The sequence below is a fragment of the Patella vulgata genome, chromosome 2 (genome assembly GCF_932274485.2).
Source record: "Patella vulgata chromosome 2, xgPatVulg1.2, whole genome shotgun sequence".
In the NCBI taxonomy this organism is placed as follows: domain Eukaryota; kingdom Metazoa; phylum Mollusca; class Gastropoda; family Patellidae; genus Patella; species Patella vulgata.
Window position 1 is genome coordinate 51,779,214 of NC_065880.2, and position 17,897 is coordinate 51,797,110.

At 35.3% G+C, this 17,897-nt stretch overlaps 2 protein-coding genes across 7 annotated transcripts; both read left to right on the top strand.

The window, feature by feature from the left end:
- Positions 1-226: 226 nt before the first annotated feature.
- Positions 227-9,798, top strand: LOC130010321 (putative actin-22). The gene is made up of 8 exons (XM_050536342.2): positions 227-382; positions 1,147-1,273; positions 1,964-2,203; positions 2,750-2,888; positions 3,898-4,005; positions 5,100-5,291; positions 7,108-7,227; positions 7,899-9,798. Coding segments are annotated over exons 1-8 (1,134 nt in total). The 5' UTR covers positions 227-380; the 3' UTR covers positions 8,105-9,798.
- A 1,968-nt stretch (positions 9,799-11,766) lies between these two features.
- LOC126810943 (actin-3) lies at positions 11,767-17,746 on the top strand. 6 transcript variants are annotated; one of them, XM_050536347.2, is made up of 9 exons: positions 11,767-11,958; positions 12,233-12,341; positions 13,187-13,313; positions 13,555-13,794; positions 14,522-14,660; positions 15,088-15,195; positions 15,835-16,026; positions 16,160-16,279; positions 17,012-17,746. In XM_050536347.2, the coding sequence occupies exons 3-9, from the start codon at positions 13,188-13,190 to the stop codon at positions 17,215-17,217; spliced, it is 1,131 nt and encodes a 376-aa protein (XP_050392304.2). In that variant the 5' UTR covers positions 11,767-11,958; positions 12,233-12,341; position 13,187; the 3' UTR covers positions 17,218-17,746. The 6 variants fall into 6 exon arrangements, 4 of the variants coding, with proteins under 4 accessions (XP_050392304.2, XP_050392306.2, XP_050392305.2 ...); XM_050536349.2 differs by having other exon boundaries at positions 13,558-13,794; XR_008786076.1 differs by lacking the exons at positions 16,160-16,279; positions 17,012-17,746 and adding an exon at positions 15,393-15,553 and having other exon boundaries at positions 15,835-15,970.
- The last annotated feature ends 151 nt before the right edge of the window (positions 17,747-17,897 follow it).

Genomic DNA, 17,897 nt, shown 5'->3' on the forward strand with positions numbered 1-17,897 from the left:
ATTTTATTTCTGTCTAAACTTGAAGGAGTGAGTAAACAATGGTAGCTACAATAGATCATTTGACGCCTTTTTACTTATAATTATCTATTATCTGATCTTTATCTGATCTAAATACTACTGTTGTACATATTAGATGTTTACGGTATGTCGTCGTAGTAGTATCATAATCTAAAAATAGCAGCGAAATTCGTCTGGAATATCCGCTTATTAGAAATATTACCCAGGCGGTTCTAATAGTAGTTCTTACTTCTTACGACATATTTTAATAGTTTCTCGGACTAAGATTGCATGTTATGTGATAAGGTGTGAGGCTATACGTATATAGACATTATGCTGTGGACTGTAGTTAGTTGTGTTTGTGTTGAGAAGTAAAAGGTAAAATGTAAGTATAAATTCAACGCTCCACTTAATACATGTATCATGTCTATTTATAGCCTATATTATAACCAACAGTGTCACATTATAACCAGGCTTAAAAATGATTATGTGTTTACAATTAAAAATGCATTATGTAAAATTTAGATAAAAAGGTGGCCGTTCTTGTTGTAATAGTTCAAGAATATATAACGAAAAATGAATATATTGACAATTTCAGTCAAAATATTTTATGAGTTAAAAAGTCCTTGGGGATATAGTCGCGATTTTCAAGTACCGTTGCTATGGTAGTAATCAAAGTCTCGTTTATCCATTTTTAAATTGAATTATTAAATTGTGTTTTAATCCGTTAAAATCACAGCCATCCGATAGTTTATAGAATTGATTATGGGCTTATCATGTGTATAAATGTTTAATAAGTAGAAAGACCTGCAATAGGCAAATTTAGCCCTTACATGATGCATTTTTAAGTATTACACCTATTTGTTTCATCTGTACACGAAGTTTATGTTGGTGTATTATTTTGTATGGACATTTATTGCTTTAGCTGAGGAAAATCATTAAATGAAAAATAAAGACAATCGGTCCAAACCTGTGGCCAGCCAAAAAAGTCCATTTGGCAAATCATGATGGAGCATGTCTTAATTTTCATTGAGATACTATGAACAAAACAAAATAACCAATATCCCGTCTTCATTGTCCCGTTTGGGCAGAAATGTAGGACGTAAAACCCAATTTCATTCATCTATATGTGTAAAATTTTCTTTTTAGGATAGATTTGAGTGACCTCGATGCCCTGGTAATAGACAACGGATCAGGAATGTGTAAAGCAGGGTTTGCAGGAGATGAAGATCCCAGAGTGGTGTTTCCGTCGATTATTGGCAGACCTAAATACTCGGTAAAACTCGGTGAATTCCATTGAACAATGCCATGATCCATTCCAAACTTTGTATACAATTATTGATTATGTAATCTTATTATGTATCTGATTTGCCCCTATCTTTTAATAAATAAAGTAAGGGCTAATTTTGAATTTATCCCAACTTCTGTGTGATATTACTAGTAATACAGACTGTTATAAATCATGCAGATGATGGATCATCCTCGGTATCCCCAGTGGTTTCATCCCAACCCCCCGTATTTATTGTGAATCAAATTGCCAAGTATAAGTTCAATAATAATAAACATAACAGAATGAAACATTTCAGACAAAGAACGAATAGTAATAATAATAACAAAAGTCAAACATATAGATGTTATACATATTTGAAATCAGCGAAAATACTACAGATTTTGATAATACAATTAAATATAAATGAATTAGAAATATATACATTGCTTGCGTAAATCATTCAGTATCTGTACATGAATTATCTACCCTTATAAAAACGAAGGCGAAACAACAGGTTTGATTGGTTCGTAGACTATAGCTACAATCAAGACCAGGGCAGATAATTTGTAATCGTAGAAACCCTATAGATTAACCCAGGGTATAGTGGAGTAGAACGGGATGAGTACACTGGGGATACCGAGGATGATGATGGATAATAATGTCAATTTCACCCATTTTTATATTATCTACCATTAGGCTATTATGCTTGATGTAGATCTAAAGGACAGTTATATAGGCGATGAAGCCCAAAGAAAAAGGGGAATATTATCCTTAGAATATCCAATAAAACATGGAATAATTAGTAATTGGGATGATATGGAGAAAATTTGGCACCACACTTTTCATAACGAATTAGGAGTATCACCAGATGAACATCCTGTTTTATTAACCGAGGCACCATTCAATCCTAAAATCAACAGAGAATTAATGACACAGGTATCACTTTAATTAAATTTTTCAAAAGTTTTTGCATAGACATTAAGTATTGCGTGTTATAAAAATGAAAGGTCTTAATAACACCCGCTTCCCCTTGTTGGAACAATATTTGAGCCACCATTTCAAAACAGAGAATAAATGACATAACAGAGAATTAATAACACCGGTATCACTTCATTTTAAATATTGTGGCAAATTCATGATATATATTTATTCATGGGTGTTAAAGTATCCCTCCACTCGTCTTTATTAGCATAACAGTAGGACGTTAAACCCCATTTCATTTCATTTATATACCGCACTGTAACCATAAATCTGTGTGAAAAACCAAACGTCTGATTGGTGTAGTGGAAAGAACCTCTCTCTGTGATGAGATGTGTGCTTTGTCTGTCTCTAAAGGGGGAACCAAAATGTCAGTTTTCAATTCCATACCCCACCCCGTTAAAAACGAACCTAGACTAGAGATGAAAAAGATCAGGCTTCCACATAATATGCAATTCATAAAAGACAAGCTCATTTTTAAATACATGGATATTTCTGTTACAGATCATGTTTGAAACATTTAATACCCCTGGATTTTATGTGGCTCTACAAGCTATTCTTGGAGTTTATGCCTCTGGAAGATGTAGTGGAATAGTGGTGGATTCTGGAGATGGTGTATCTCATGTTATACCAGTATATGAAGGTACCATAAGTTTCAATTTATGCTTTACTATCCCTTTAAACAGATGTGTGGCAATGGGCTCATCTATTAAGTGAGAATTTGTTAAATATGAGATTTGTGTAGCTAATAGTTTTATATTCATGTTGGCATTCGGGTTTATGTTGACACTATCTGTTTGTCTATTAATATTGCTATATTTTAGCACCTTTTACCTTGACATTTTGGATTTTGCAGTCTAATTAAAATTAGACCCTCCTTTTTGATTAGGCTTTATCTTATTCATATTTACAAGGGGGGGGGCTGAATGATTAGCACGCGCACGCTGTATCATACGGTCTGTCATTGAGTCAACTGGCGGGGTTTCGATTCCTCGGTTGTACGCGACAAGGAGTAGGGTCGCCTGTCCAACCTCTTGGGTTTTCTCCGGGTCCTCCGGTTTCCTCCCACTGCTAAAGACCCCTACGCGCAAGCGAATTATTGAAATAAAAAATTAAACCATATGTTAGTCCCGAAATAACCTAGTTTGTGTCAAGTGGACGTTAAACCCCATCTCTCTCTCTCTCTCTCTCTCTCTCTCTCTCTCTTTCAAATTTACAAAACAGTATAAGATCTCACAACATCTTTAAGAAATTTGTTTTCAATTATAGCCACAGGGTGCGTTTGGCAAAATGACTATCACCAATACCAGTGGGTAAAAATATACTTCAAAGCGAAAAGCGAATGTATACTATGGAAGTACTAAGTGTGTACATGAAGTCTGGGCCAAACAAAATTAAACCGAGACGAAATAATTATTAAATTTTAATTTTGAACGCTATGTGATATGTTTGTGTACCGTTTGTTATATGTCTTACTAGATATAAAACCACATGTTTGATGTCTCAGATAATCTGTTTCTCCTGGTAGAAAGTAAACTATTTATACCCATGTATATAGATTCGATCAAATCGCTAGTACTAATTTCTGGGTTAAATCTGTGGGAAATAACATTGTTTAATTTCCATTTTGTCACACAATATTTGGTTTGTAGGTTACGGTATTCCATGCGCCATTAATAGACTGGATTTAGCAGGAAGTGATTTAACTGAGTATTTACAACGGATACTAAATGAACGTGGACATGGTTTCACAACAAAAGGTAGGTAAACTATAAATATTTATGTTCATCTAAAATATAAAGTCTTTATAAATTGAGAACAAACACAAAACAAATTAATTCCTAAATGGGCGATTTTAGTCGAAAACGCTAATTATATTCCGCGAATTTTGCGATGTTTTTATTCTGGTTCCATCCAGATCGTTATCTTGCTAACGTGTCGTTTGTTACCGGTCCTTTAAATTTCTGTTGCTGGAAAGTCAATTTCATTATCCGTTACCTAACGGACTGATAAAGGCGGAAATTGCAAATTTTCTAAGAAAGTCAAAACTATGACTTTTGCTCAATAGGTTGTCAACTCACAATTATACGATCATAGGTATCATTCTCACACTTAAAACTCATTTACACAGGAAATAATAACACAATTACCTCCCAATTAAGGGGATCACGTGGCTAAGTGGGTAAGGCGCTGGCTCGTTAGCCTGGAGGTCGGGTGTTCGATCCCTGCATTGGCCGAGAAAGTTCACCCAGATTTTCCGGCGTGGTTCCCCCTTGTCAGTGATGCAGGACGGAGGGCCTGACAAGGACAGCTGTCTAGTCCTTCGGATGAGACGAAAAACCGAGGTCCCGTGATATATTGGAATGCACGTAAAAGATCCCCTGGCAGTTGGAATTCGATATAAGAGTAGGCGATAGTGCCGCTGCCCGGGCAAAATTTCCCTCATAGCACACTGTATGGCGTATGCCCGTCTTCATTAGCCCAGTATAGGAGCAGAACAGTAGGACGTTAAACCCTATTTCATTTCATTTACCTCCCAATTACCTCCCTTGTTTTCTATTCTCCACCATGGAGTTTGAAAATGAAGAGGAAAATGATATTTTTGCCAATTTCTCAGCTGGCAATAGTGAATTATAGGATTAATAGGATTATTCTTTAACAAGGTAGGACTGTTTATGGATACCATCTATTTTCAGGCTTTATTTTAATAAATTTTAAATATATAACTTAAAAATTTGCAATTTCCGCTTTAAAGTTAATCCAAGAAAAGTCTATTAACGTGTCGTTGAAAGTTAACGGAGTTTTGAGCAAGCGGCCTTAGTTCCCAAAATATGATTTTGATGTTCATTTTCAGCTGAATTAGAGATAGTTCGAGATATAAAGGAAAAGCTTTCTTATATTGCTGAAGACTTTTCAGCAGAAATGAACAAAGCAGAGTGTACATCTATGTTAGAAAGTAGTTATGAACTACCAGATGGTCAAGTTATTACGATCGGTGATGAAAGATTTCGATGTCCAGAAGTTTTGTTTCAACCCTCACTTGCTGGTAAGTTGTTCATGAGAATAATCAGATGTTATATATGTCTAATTGTCCCCCACTTTTCGAAAAAAGCGGGGGACTATTAAAATGGGTTCGTCCGTCTGTTAATCTGTCTGTCTGTCTGTCCGTCACACTTTGTAGGTCACAATAACTCTTCTTTTAATTGAGCTAAAATGTTCAAACTTGGTGTAGGTGTTTATTAGGTCGATGCCTTGATGGGATTCGAAGATGAGCAGTTACTGCTCAGGGTAAGCATATATAAGCAATTTTATTTGTCGGTGCTTTTGGGCACGATAACTTGGTAAATAGTTTCATCACATCATCAGTACCTTGACTAAGTTCGATAATGAACATTTTCTGCTTAGAGTAAGCAGAGCGATGAGTAGTTTGATTGGTCGAGACTTTGAAACACAATAACTCCCCTTCTAATTGAGGTAGAATGTTCAAACTTAGTGTAGGCGTTCATTAGGTGAATGCCTTGTTCTAGTTTGATGATAAACATTGTCTGCTTACGGTAAGCAGAGATACGCAATTGATTGGATGATGCTTTGGGCACGATAACTTTTTTATAATTAAGTGAGAGCTATGAAACTCCAAGTATAGATTCATTATATCATTACCTTTACTATGTTTGATGAGAATTTTCTGCTTAGGCTAAGGAACGATTGATGTTCATTAGGTGAATGTCTTGACTGAGTTCAATGATTAACATTTCCCGCTAAAGTTAAGCAGAGCTAAGCAGTTTCTTTGACTTTGATTCTATCTGATAGGGAGTGATGAAACTTAGTGTATAGTTGATAATCAGTTTGTTTGCTCGATACTTTTCAAAAAGATAAACGTGCAATTAATTAATATGTGTCATCTATTTATTTTGGGATTTGGGCTGGGAACACCAGCCTCACTTTTGGCTTGTTTCACTCATATCGACCAATTTTAACGTTAGTCATGTTATCCATTCAAAGTTAACATTAGTTTTTAAACTGATTTCACGCCGCCATCATTATACATTCACTGACATCAAAGTCAGTAGCCTATCTTACCTACAATTTTAATATTTTAACTTACTATCCAAATAAACTTTACAGTCCTGATTTGTGTTCAACGCGGCATTATGCAAGATTTCGATAAATTTCTTACCGTTCTTATTATAATAGTTCAAAAATAGAATATATTGAAAATTTCAGTCAGATTACTTTATTCTGAGTTAAAATATTAATGTTTGAAGATTTTACGATCGCCGATTGACTGTTCATATTGTCGATTGTCCAGTACCTAGCAACGATAATAAAGTCTCGATTTTCAAGCCTTCAATCGGTGGTCACGGTGATTGCCGATATGTTATCGTTTAAGGCATATACGGCGGCAATGTCTAATTTACTCTATATCTAAACCATCCGATGATCTAGAGATTGTCATGTAAATAATAATTAATATAATATTTGATTCCAGATAGGCATATTTAGCTCTTGGATATGTCTTTTTGATTTAAATATTAAAAATTGTTAGTGCCCTTCCATCAGTAACAAGTGTATGTAAGACGAACAAATTTATTGTCGATAATCAGCTTTATTTGATATTAATTGTTAAATCAGCCTTGTTTAAGAATTAGCATTTTCAAATTTTGTTAAGAAGTTTTGGGATTTGAAAGATTTACTAAGGTAATAGATGACCATAGTGTAGTCTGTTTAACTTCATGGTTAGTTTTTATTTTATATTAAACAAGCAATTTTACTACTTTAAGTCTAATGTCGTTACTTCACAAATAAGTTATAAATTTAAAAATGACGTCGTTTAAAATTTTTGAATTTGGTTTTTTTTTAAGGTAGAGAGGATAGAGGGATACATAAGATGATATATGATAGCACTATGAAGTGTGATATGGATACTAGAAGAGATTTTTATGTTAATATAATTCTCTCGGGTGGTAATACAATGTTTCCTGGTAAGATATACTAGTAAACGTGTTTGCTTTCTAACGTAATTATGAGCTGAAACATACGTTCTAGATGATAGCTCAACTTTTCTGTGTATGTGTGTGGGGAAAGGACCCGGTTTACAGATTACCATCCCACCTTCAATCAATGGCCATTACAGACTAGTCCAATCCTGTCAGATGATGATACAAGTGCTAAATTTATAAATTGTTTAAATTAATGTTAAAACTGGAAAAGTTTCCACTAGACTGAAACTAGCTTAGATTTGAAGTTAAAAAAGACAGTGTACAATGAAAATATTGAACATTTCTGACGATTTAACTTTACTCTGAGCGAAGTGTTGAATCTAGAAATTGTTTAATTAATTCTTAAAATTACAAAGTTTCCTCTAGACTGAAACTAGCTTAAACTTGAAAATATGTTAAATAAAAGATAGTGAAAAATGAATATATTGAAAATTTCTGTCGATTTAACTTTATTCTGAGCGACGTTTTGAATGGCTACTTTTATCGGGATTCAGACAGCTGATGCGATTAAATTTGATAGTAAGGTATTGTTAAATAAATCGTTTGAACAAAAACTGTATCTGAGAATTATTTGATGACTGGTCGAACGACTAACCTAGTTATGGTTGTATATTTCGTTGCAGGGTGATCAATATTTAATCTTTTTGTTGTAGGAATAGAAAAACGGTTGACTAAAGAAATGGTGTCTCTACTACCCCAGACTAAGGCAGTTAAAATTGTCTCTCCACCAGAGAGAAAATACTCCGTGTGGATTGGTGGATCGATTGCAGCATCTTTATCAACATTTAAACATTACTGGATAACAAAACAGGAATACAATGAATGTGGACCAAGTATTGTTCATAGAAAATGTATTTGACGGCACCTCAATAATATTAATACTCACATAACTGAACTTCTAGGCGGAGTTGGTTTCTAATGCCTCCATACATCCCATAGTCGTGCAAAACCGCCCGTGCTACCTCTAACATCCAGTGTGCAAAAGTCAAAGGCCACTCTAAACTATGTCTCAAGCTGTAGAAAATGTAAATAAAAAGATATCTCTGCAACACGCTTTCGAATTTTAAAGGTGTATTATGTAAGATTTAGTTAAATAGCTGGTCGTTCTTCGTATAAAAGTTCAAAAATAGATAATAAAAAATGAATATATTGAAAATTTCATTGAAATTACTCTATTCTGAGCGAAGTTATGGGTGCTGGAAGATGGGGCGCATTTTAAAATTTTAATACGATCGCCATTTAATGATTTAAAAATCATTAAATGGCGACCGTATTTCAATCTGTTTAAATCTCCGCCATCCGATAGTATAGAGAGTTGATTATGGGCTTGTCATGTTAATAATTGTTTAAATAATAGTTTATATAACATTTGAAGGCAACATAGAAATTAGCAATGGGCAGATTTAGTTCTTACATAATGCATCTTTAAGATCTAAAAATTTTGAAATTATGCTTCAATACGCAAAGTTCTAATGAATTACGTGAATGGTGGATAGGTTTAGGACTCGAAGCTAACTTGGCCTAAAAATATAGGGTCGGTCCGTCGGAATACCTTTTTTTTCTTTGTTATTCTCGTGGGGTTGGGGTGATGGGTAATAAGGGACTGAACTGATTGAACCAATAAGCTAATTAGTAGGTATTATATTAGGTCACTTGATTATGCCACACATATGTCGATGCCATGGATACTTTTAGTCTCGATACGTTGTCCTGTCATTTTAAATACATTACATGCTTATTTTCTTCGTAACATTTCCAGCTAAGACCGATTTCAAAGACTTGGGGAATAGGTAAAAAAAAAACGTTTAGGGTTGGCGATTTTGGATCCATCAAATCGAGTCGGTCGGTTAACCGTAAACACGTTGAATACGTTGAAAAATGTTTTCCCCAATCTTAAGGCTAAAGTTATCACCCCTTTCACTGTAATTCTTTTTCATCAGACGATTGCCGATAACCCGAAAAATGATCTGATTACCATTACATGTTTTGTATAAAAAATATTAGTATCAGGAAAAGCTAGAAACCAATCAAATTTTAATGATTTGTACTCTTGATCAGTTTGTAGTGTCTTATAATGCTCCCATTATCTACAAAAATCCGTGTTGGCTGTACAGACGACATAGCTGCTGTGGGCGCATGTTTCGTTGCCATGCAATCTATTTTTGTGTAACTGAGTATAGGCAACATATTTTCTTTGACTATCTCTTATCTTAACTACTCACTTTGTGTAGTCCTTTTATAGACCCCTATTTTGTGATTAAAATGATAGATTGTCATGGATTTTTTACCAGTAAATAATTAATTTGTGTTCACTCTCTGAAATCAATTTCACTTTTAGCAATATAACTTGGATTTCGTGATCCTTAACCATACAAATCAGAACTTTCAAAGTATGACGTCCATCGAAGTTGTTTTCCAAAAGTCTTCTTTTAAACTTTAATTATTATTTCGAGTAAATGTTGCACAAATATGGGGACTTAATCAAGTCTGTCTTAAACAACAAGAACTGTGATATATATTATGTGATATTGATGAACATAATCATAATTGTATTCCAATACAGAAATGTTATATATATATTTATAATGATGTGTGCAATAAATATTTACTTTTTTAGTAATTCGACTTTTTTTCCTTTTAATATAAGCATTGCCTCCCTGAGAGAGAGAGGGAGAGAGAGAGAGAGATAACGTCCACTCGACACAAACTAGGTCATTTCGGGACTAACACATGGTTTAAGTTTATTTCAATAATTCGCCTGCACGTAGGGGGTCTTTAGCAGTGAGAGAAAACCGGAGGACCCGCAGAAAACCCACAAGGTTGCAAGGCAAATCCTACTCGTTGTCACGTAAAAGCGAGCAATCGAAACCACGCCATTTGACTCAATGACAGACCTTATGATCCAACGCGCACGCGTTAGCCATTCCGCCCCCCCCCCACATTTAACAAAATGGTGAATAGCTTAGAAGTAGCCCTCTCCCCACAGGCATGGTCGGTCTTGCCACGATTATATTACTACTAGCAGGATACCCGGCTTCGCTCGGCGGGTCATAACTCCGAAACCGGAAGTGGTAGACTAACGCCACCTGGCCTATGTTACTCCCCTGTCCGAGCTACCCTTATACCGCAAATTTCAGACTCGGGGCAGACCTAGTGTAACCGCCAACCCCGAACAGACAGACTTCGCCCGGGGGTCATAACTCCGAAACCGGAAGTGGTAGATTAACGCCACCTGGCCTATGTTACTCTCCGGTCCAAGCTACCCCTATACCCCAAATTTCAGACTCGGGGCAGATGTAGCCGCCAACCCCGAACAGACAGACTTCGCTCGGGGGTCATAACTCCAAAACCGGAAATGGTAGACTAACGCCACCTGGCCTATGTTACTCCCCGGTCCGAGCTACCCCTATACCCCAAATTTCAGACTCGGGGCAGATGTAGCCGCCAACCCCGAACAGACAGACTTCGCTCGGGGGTCATAACTTCGAAACCGGAAGTGGTAGACTAACGCCACCTGGCCTATGTTACTCCCCGGTCCGAGCTACCCCTATACCGCAAATTTCAGACTCGGGGCAGACCTAGTGTAGCCGCCAACCCCGAACAGACCGGCTTCACTCGGGGGGGTCATAACTCCGAAACCGGAAGTGGTAGACTAACGCCACCTGGCCTATGTTACTCCCCGGTCCGAGCTACCCCTATGCCTCAAATTTCAGACTCAGGGCAGACCTAGTGTAGCCGCCAACCCCGAACAGACAGACAGACAGACAGACAAACGACAGTCACAAATATATATATAGAAGATAGATAATGTATGTTCTCGACATCATTTGGGGGGGGGGGGTCGAATGGTAAGCACGTGCGCACTGTATCATAAGGCCTGCCCTTGAGTCAACTGGCGTGGTTTCGAATCCCCGGTTGTACGTGACAAGGAGTAGGGTCGCCTGTCCATCCTCGTGGGTTTTCTCTGGTTTCCTCCCACTGCTAAAGACCCCTACGCGCAAGCGAATTATTTAAATAAAATTGAACCATATGTTAGTCCCGAAATGACCTAGTTTGTGTCGAATGGACGTTAAACCCCATCTCTCTCTCTCTCTCTCTCCCTCTCTCTCTCTCTCTCTCTCTCTCGACATTTGAAAAGTTGTTACCTTCGTTCGCTTCCATTTTGCCTATTTAGTTACCCGATATATGTCTCTAATCACGTGATGTTATTTTAAATTCCTATCCGAAATTCAAATTAATAAAATGAGATGAATTGAAATATTTATTTCCAATTGCAACTGTCAAAGGTTTATTTTTTTCCGTGCACGCTAATGTGTACACGGGACTTGGTTTTTCGAACGAATAGACACAGTCTTTACCAGGCTATCCGCCTTGCACCTTTGACAATGGCGGATATAGTTGATTTCACATCTTGTATATAGTTTAATTATTGCTATATGTATCGTACCCATAGTGCATATATTATATGTTTACGGTATGACTTAGTATTGATAAGATCTAAAAATAGTAATAAACAGGCTATCCCGATGAAGAAAATCAATTGATGACATTCAGTAGTTCTCGAACCATATTTGGATAGTTTCAATGGCAGAGGCTAAATATTAAACATCATGAGATAATAATAACTGAAAATCTACAGTGGTATTATTTTCAAGTTAAATTTTACGGTGAAAGATAACTACGTGTGTATATTTCATACTACACTAACGACAGGTAAATATATTATTATGATGACCTACATTACATACCATACAACAATATCGCATACCTGAAGTTAATGTTAATATTTATAGTCAAATATATGAGTACAAAAATCACGTCCATCCAGATGTCATGTTTCATTTTTACAAGGTTGTTTTATTAATGATTTTCACCAAATTAAGAATATTCCCGAAAAATCTTATTAAGCTTCGGTGTTTGTATTTACATCACAAAATTATGTACTTATTTTTTGTCGATGTGTAAACAGGTTAATCTTTCGTTTCAGCGAGATTTGGCCAGGAGTTAAATTGGACACAAGTCATGTGTGAAAAATATCGGACCAATCCATAACTACGTTGTGCTATTTTAGTAATTCTATACGAGTCAAAATTAGGGTGAGTATTTTTAATATTTTATGGGATAATATTTTTTTAAAAAAAAGAGCACTGGTAGTTTGGGTTGTACGAGACGGGTTTATTAGTACCGGTAGCGAAAACCCAGATTTATATATATAGATATCTCACTGTCTTAATTCTCGTCTCTCGGCCCAGCTCTAACTTTTAAAATGAATAACATTCATAGGTTGAAGGCTTTGATACAATGGAAATTTTGAGATACACAAACTAAAAATAACATACATGTAGTAAGAGGTAAATCTCTACTCTATGTCAACGAAACCCTCCTTTTAATTATTTACCCTTCCACCCCAAAATCATGAATATTATTCAAGAACTGACTGAAAATGTAAATTCTCTTCGATTCTGCACACAAATATGGGCACGTGAATGGTGGGAAAGGAGAGCGAAAGACCCCCCAAAAAATAGACATTCGTGATCGGAAATTAATTGGGAGAATCTCGGTGGTCTGGTTCCTACAATAATATCACAGTCGTTGGGGTGTGGGGTGTGTGATTACATGTCAGGGTATTGTTTTCAAGAGAAGTAAGTCCAATAAACGAAATTTGTCTTTACATTAGTTCGACTGTAAACGAAATGAGCAAATCTTCCAATGTTGATGTAATAGCTTCTCTAATCGTAAATAAAAGAATACAAACAAAAACAGAAGAACTGTCTGTTCCCAAGCTCTAGTCGTCAAGAAACGACAGACAATATAGTTATGGTTGACAATTTAAAATTATGAGCTCGCTTATTATCTTACAGCACGCAACATTCTAGAGTTTTATTATACAGTTTGTTTTTTTGTTTTTATTTTTTTTTAGAAAATCTAATTTTACTTTCAGGATGGATTTGGATGACCTACAAGCACTCGTAATAGACAACGGATCAGGAATGTGTAAAGCAGGGTTTGCAGGAGATGATGCTCCTAGGGTCGTGTTTCCGTCCATTATTGGCAGACCTAAATACTCGGTATGAACCATTGACTTTTCATCATGTTGAATTAATTTCCCATGTTCTTATTATTATTGTCTTATTAAACAGTGTTACTGTTATATATTCCTTTCATTTTTTTTTATTTTTATTTTTTTTTTTTTGAGGTTCGATTATTAAAAGTATAACTAATGGTGATAAGAATAATGATTATAAGTAATCATGCTGATGATGATTCAATGGTCAATTTCACTATTTTGTTATTTCACTAATTTATCAGCAGACTATGTTTGGGGGATATGCGAAGGACAGTTATATAGGTGATGAAGCCCAAAGTTTGAGAGGAATTCTATCCTTAGAATATCCAATAAAACATGGAATAGTTAGTAATTGGGATGATATGGAAACAATCTGGCACCACACTTTCCATAACGAATTAAGAGCATCACCAGACGAACACCCTGTTTTATTAACTGAGGCACCACTTAATCCGAAAATCAACAGAGAATTAATGACACAGGTATCACTTGATTTAAAATATTTCGACAGCTTTTGTATAATTATTACAATATTACTTGTTATGATATGGCAGGTATTTTATTAAAATAATGTTCTTGCCTTCTTTCCAAACGATACTATTTCAAAATATGTATCCACCACTGAAGGCGTGAAATCGATTAGGCCCGTTTCACATGTACGCTTCCGCGCACAATTTTGAGTATTTCCATGTGCACTGAAAACTCGCTGAAAAGTTTTGGGAATCCAATGTAAATGACGTAATAATTAATGATTTCTCTTTACAGCGAGAAGATCAATATGTTTTCGTTCAATCGCTACCTTTTTTAAATAACGTGCATTAACACATACCATGTCCAAAAGGCTGCCATTTTTAAGTTGAATATGCATCAACAAGAGCGGATGATTAGAAGTTGAATATAAACATTCGGTTAAGCATAATTATATGTTTCCTCACCGATCTTTTGCCGGCGGAAACCCCATCGTACCGAATCCATTAATGTTTCTAACGTAGAGTTAATGACCATGTTACCCCTATGAAAAGGAGAATGCCTGCTTGTGGAAGGAACGTCTCCCAATGCTTAGCTGTAGTCTGTCAGTGAATCTGTTGTTCATTTCAAAGGTGAAACGGAAGGACAAAATCAAAAAATTTTGAGTGCATGTGCGTTTTGTAGTCCTCGCCGAACTCCAAATCAAAACAAAGCTAATATTTGTGATAAACTATGTTACAGATTATGTTTGAAACATTTAATACGCCTGGATTTGCGGTTGCACTGCAGGCAATTCTGGCCATCTATGCTTCTGGGCGAGGTAATGGAATAGTGCTTGATTCTGGAGATGGTGTATCTCATGTTATACCAATATATCAAGGTACTATAATATTGTATTTTTTTATATGCTCACGTCTCACGTATTTGCCGTCAACTATAGTAAAAAGGCGTACTCTGGGTTATTTACCTAAAAAAAAAAAAAAATCTACATTTACTAATGCCAAGTTTTGAAATCCATTGTAGTTAATGTAGTATATTTCTCGTCTCCTAAAAAAACCCACAAGTTTGGAAATCAAGTCTAAGTTCAAAATTAAGTCGAAGCACTAGGGTATTGCATACATTTAATTAATGTCCTTTCACTTTTAATTGTTTGATATAATTAAGAACATCAGAAAGGGAAAAAAGCGTACAAATTTGTGAACTATATCGTGAATTGTCAAGTTCTTTATAAATTAATTAAATATTTTAAAACATGTAAGGATGAATATTATCATATTTATATAGATCATACAATGTCACCTTTATAGGTTATACAGTGCCATACGCCATTGATAGACTGGATTTAGCAGGGAAAGATTTAACTGAATATTTACAACGTATACTAAATGAACGTGGATATAGTTTCACAACAAAAGGTAGGTACATATATGTTATAAATGTTTATGTTCATCAATAAGCTTTTAAAAACTCAATGTACATTTTATTTTATTTCACACTACGTTTCATCAATTTCCTCTTGTCGTTCTCAAGAGGAACTTGTTGAAACGTAGTGTGAAATAAATTCAGTGATTTATTTCCATATAAATTTGTGTTTTTATATTAAATCTTTAAGTTACTCTTCAGTCTGTTGTGGAAGGCAGAGTTGGGAATCATATAGGATGTGAAACATATCAAGATAAGCATATGCAATGGCTGCTACTGACAGGGACCATTATTAGATAGTTAATCAAATGTCTGGATAATTTAAAATCAGTGTTTCATGGGTTTTGATTGGTAGGTTAATCTGGAATTGATCAATAGCTCAACACGCCCCAGTTTTTAGATGCTGGATGACTGTCCGAGACATGGGTCTAGTTATTTTTTTTATTTCATTTGACGCTGTCCGTGAACATGTTTGCGGTCGTCTAATTTTCAAAATTATCTGGACCTCCAGCAGAACCCCATTCGTGGTGCATTTGTCAATGGAATAAGTGTAATGAAAAGAACATAGAAGATATATCAATGGCTGAATTAGTACCAAAAATCTAAGTTATGATTTTGATGTTTATTTTCAGCTGAATTAGAGATAGTTCGGGATATAAAGGAAAAGCTTTCTTATATTGCTGAAGACTTTTCAGCAGAAATGAACAAAGCAGAGTGTACATCTATGTTAGAAAGTAGTTATGAACTACCAGATGGTCAAGTTATTACGATCGGTGATGAAAGATTTCGATGTCCAGAAGTTTTATTTCAACCCTCACTTGCTGGTAAGTTGTAGAAATAATAAAATGGTATATGTGTGTTTGTTAGATTCCATTAGAAAAGTAGTCTATTATCTCCATAAACTTCAATTCGGAGCGGAGTCACAAAATAATCTAAAGGTGGTTTAATTATTTATAGGTAGAGAAGATGAAGGTATACATAAGATGATATATGATAGCATTATGAAGTGTGATATTGATTTTAGAGGAGATTTTTATACTAATATAATTATATCTGGAGGAAATACAATGTTTCCTGGTAAGTATGTACATGTAATTTAGGAAAACGACCCCCACACCCGCCCCATTAGATTAATAGGTGAAACACGTTGGTGTAGATTTAATATATATGAATGTATATGTATTGATGGTAGACTAATACATTAATATCAATTATTTCTAATATACATTTTATACGCTATGTTCCAAATTTCAGTAATATACCTTTTTATTCATCCGTTGATCCCTCAATCCGTTCGCACAATCAAATTACTGTTTGGAGTTTTGGGATGTTTTTAGATACCGTTATCGAAAGTTATCGTCCGGGCTGTCATTTAAACGGTGTAATGCCTCTGCAGATCAGATTTTTAAAGATTTATTTTGATAACTTGCTGGGTTTGTTCGACTGGTATGAAGTATTAATAAGGATGGACCCTTTCGAAGTGTGTCACTTACACGCAGTGTTATCAAACTGTTGCAATTCAATTACTTTTTCACGGTTGGAAGAGACACGGTTTGAACGATTAATCAACGATTTATGATAAATATTTGCATAGTAATGTTATCTTCCTAGTATAGATGACTTTGCCAAATGTTGAAATGTATGCACTTGTCAATGCTCTAGATACTAAAATTATTATTTCATCTTTAAATAATGAAAGGAAGAACGTATTGCAATGTATGTTTGGCTATTGTATGAACAGTTGTGCCCCTTGATATTTCCAAGAATGTATTGTAACCTACCAACCTACCTTTATTAATTTTAATATAGGTATAGAAGAACGATTGACTAAAGAGATGTCGAGCTTGTTTCCCAATAATAGGGTAGTTAAGGTTGTTTCTCCACCAGAGAGAAAATATTCCGTGTGGATTGGTGGATCAATTCTGGCATCTTTGTCAACATTTGCTACCATGTGGATCACAAAACAGGAATACAATGAATGTGGACCAAGTGTTATTCATAGAAAATGTCTTTGATGGTACCTCAATAATATAATATGTAAAAAGAGTTTCAATAACTAAAAACTAATTGTGGATATTCGCATAAATATATGGGTGGGGAAGTGCTCCAATGTGTGTGCTATGTGGTCGTCTGCCTACCTTCATGGTTTTCTACAGCGAAAAGTATCGAATGGACGTTAAAATACATGTACTTTATGTATTCGTTTCTTACTGTTTAGTTCATGTACTGTACAATTCGCGAGTCTGGAGAAAATCAGAACAATAAAAAACTACATACATTAAAGATCTGATTTTGTTATAATGAGTTTGGGTCAAATAGCTAGGCAACGATTGTGAAATTTAAATGGTATATAATATGTTTAACGAAAAAATTATGACTATTTTTCTCATACAATAACATGAAGTGTCTCAAGAACGTAGGTTTCTATATTGTTGACTATGGAAAGGGCTGTGATATTTCATTTTTTTTAATATGACATAATTATATATTTTTCATGAAGATTGTTTGTGTACACGGTTAAATCAATATACATGTGCAATAAAATACTACTTTTTTGTTATTTGTCATTGTGGCTGATTGGTATCATGTCGTGATGTCGTGGTGTCGCCCTTCATAAGGCGACAACCCGACAACCCGGCATCACAACATTTTTACCCGACACCACGACTACCCGACAACCCGACATCACGCCATT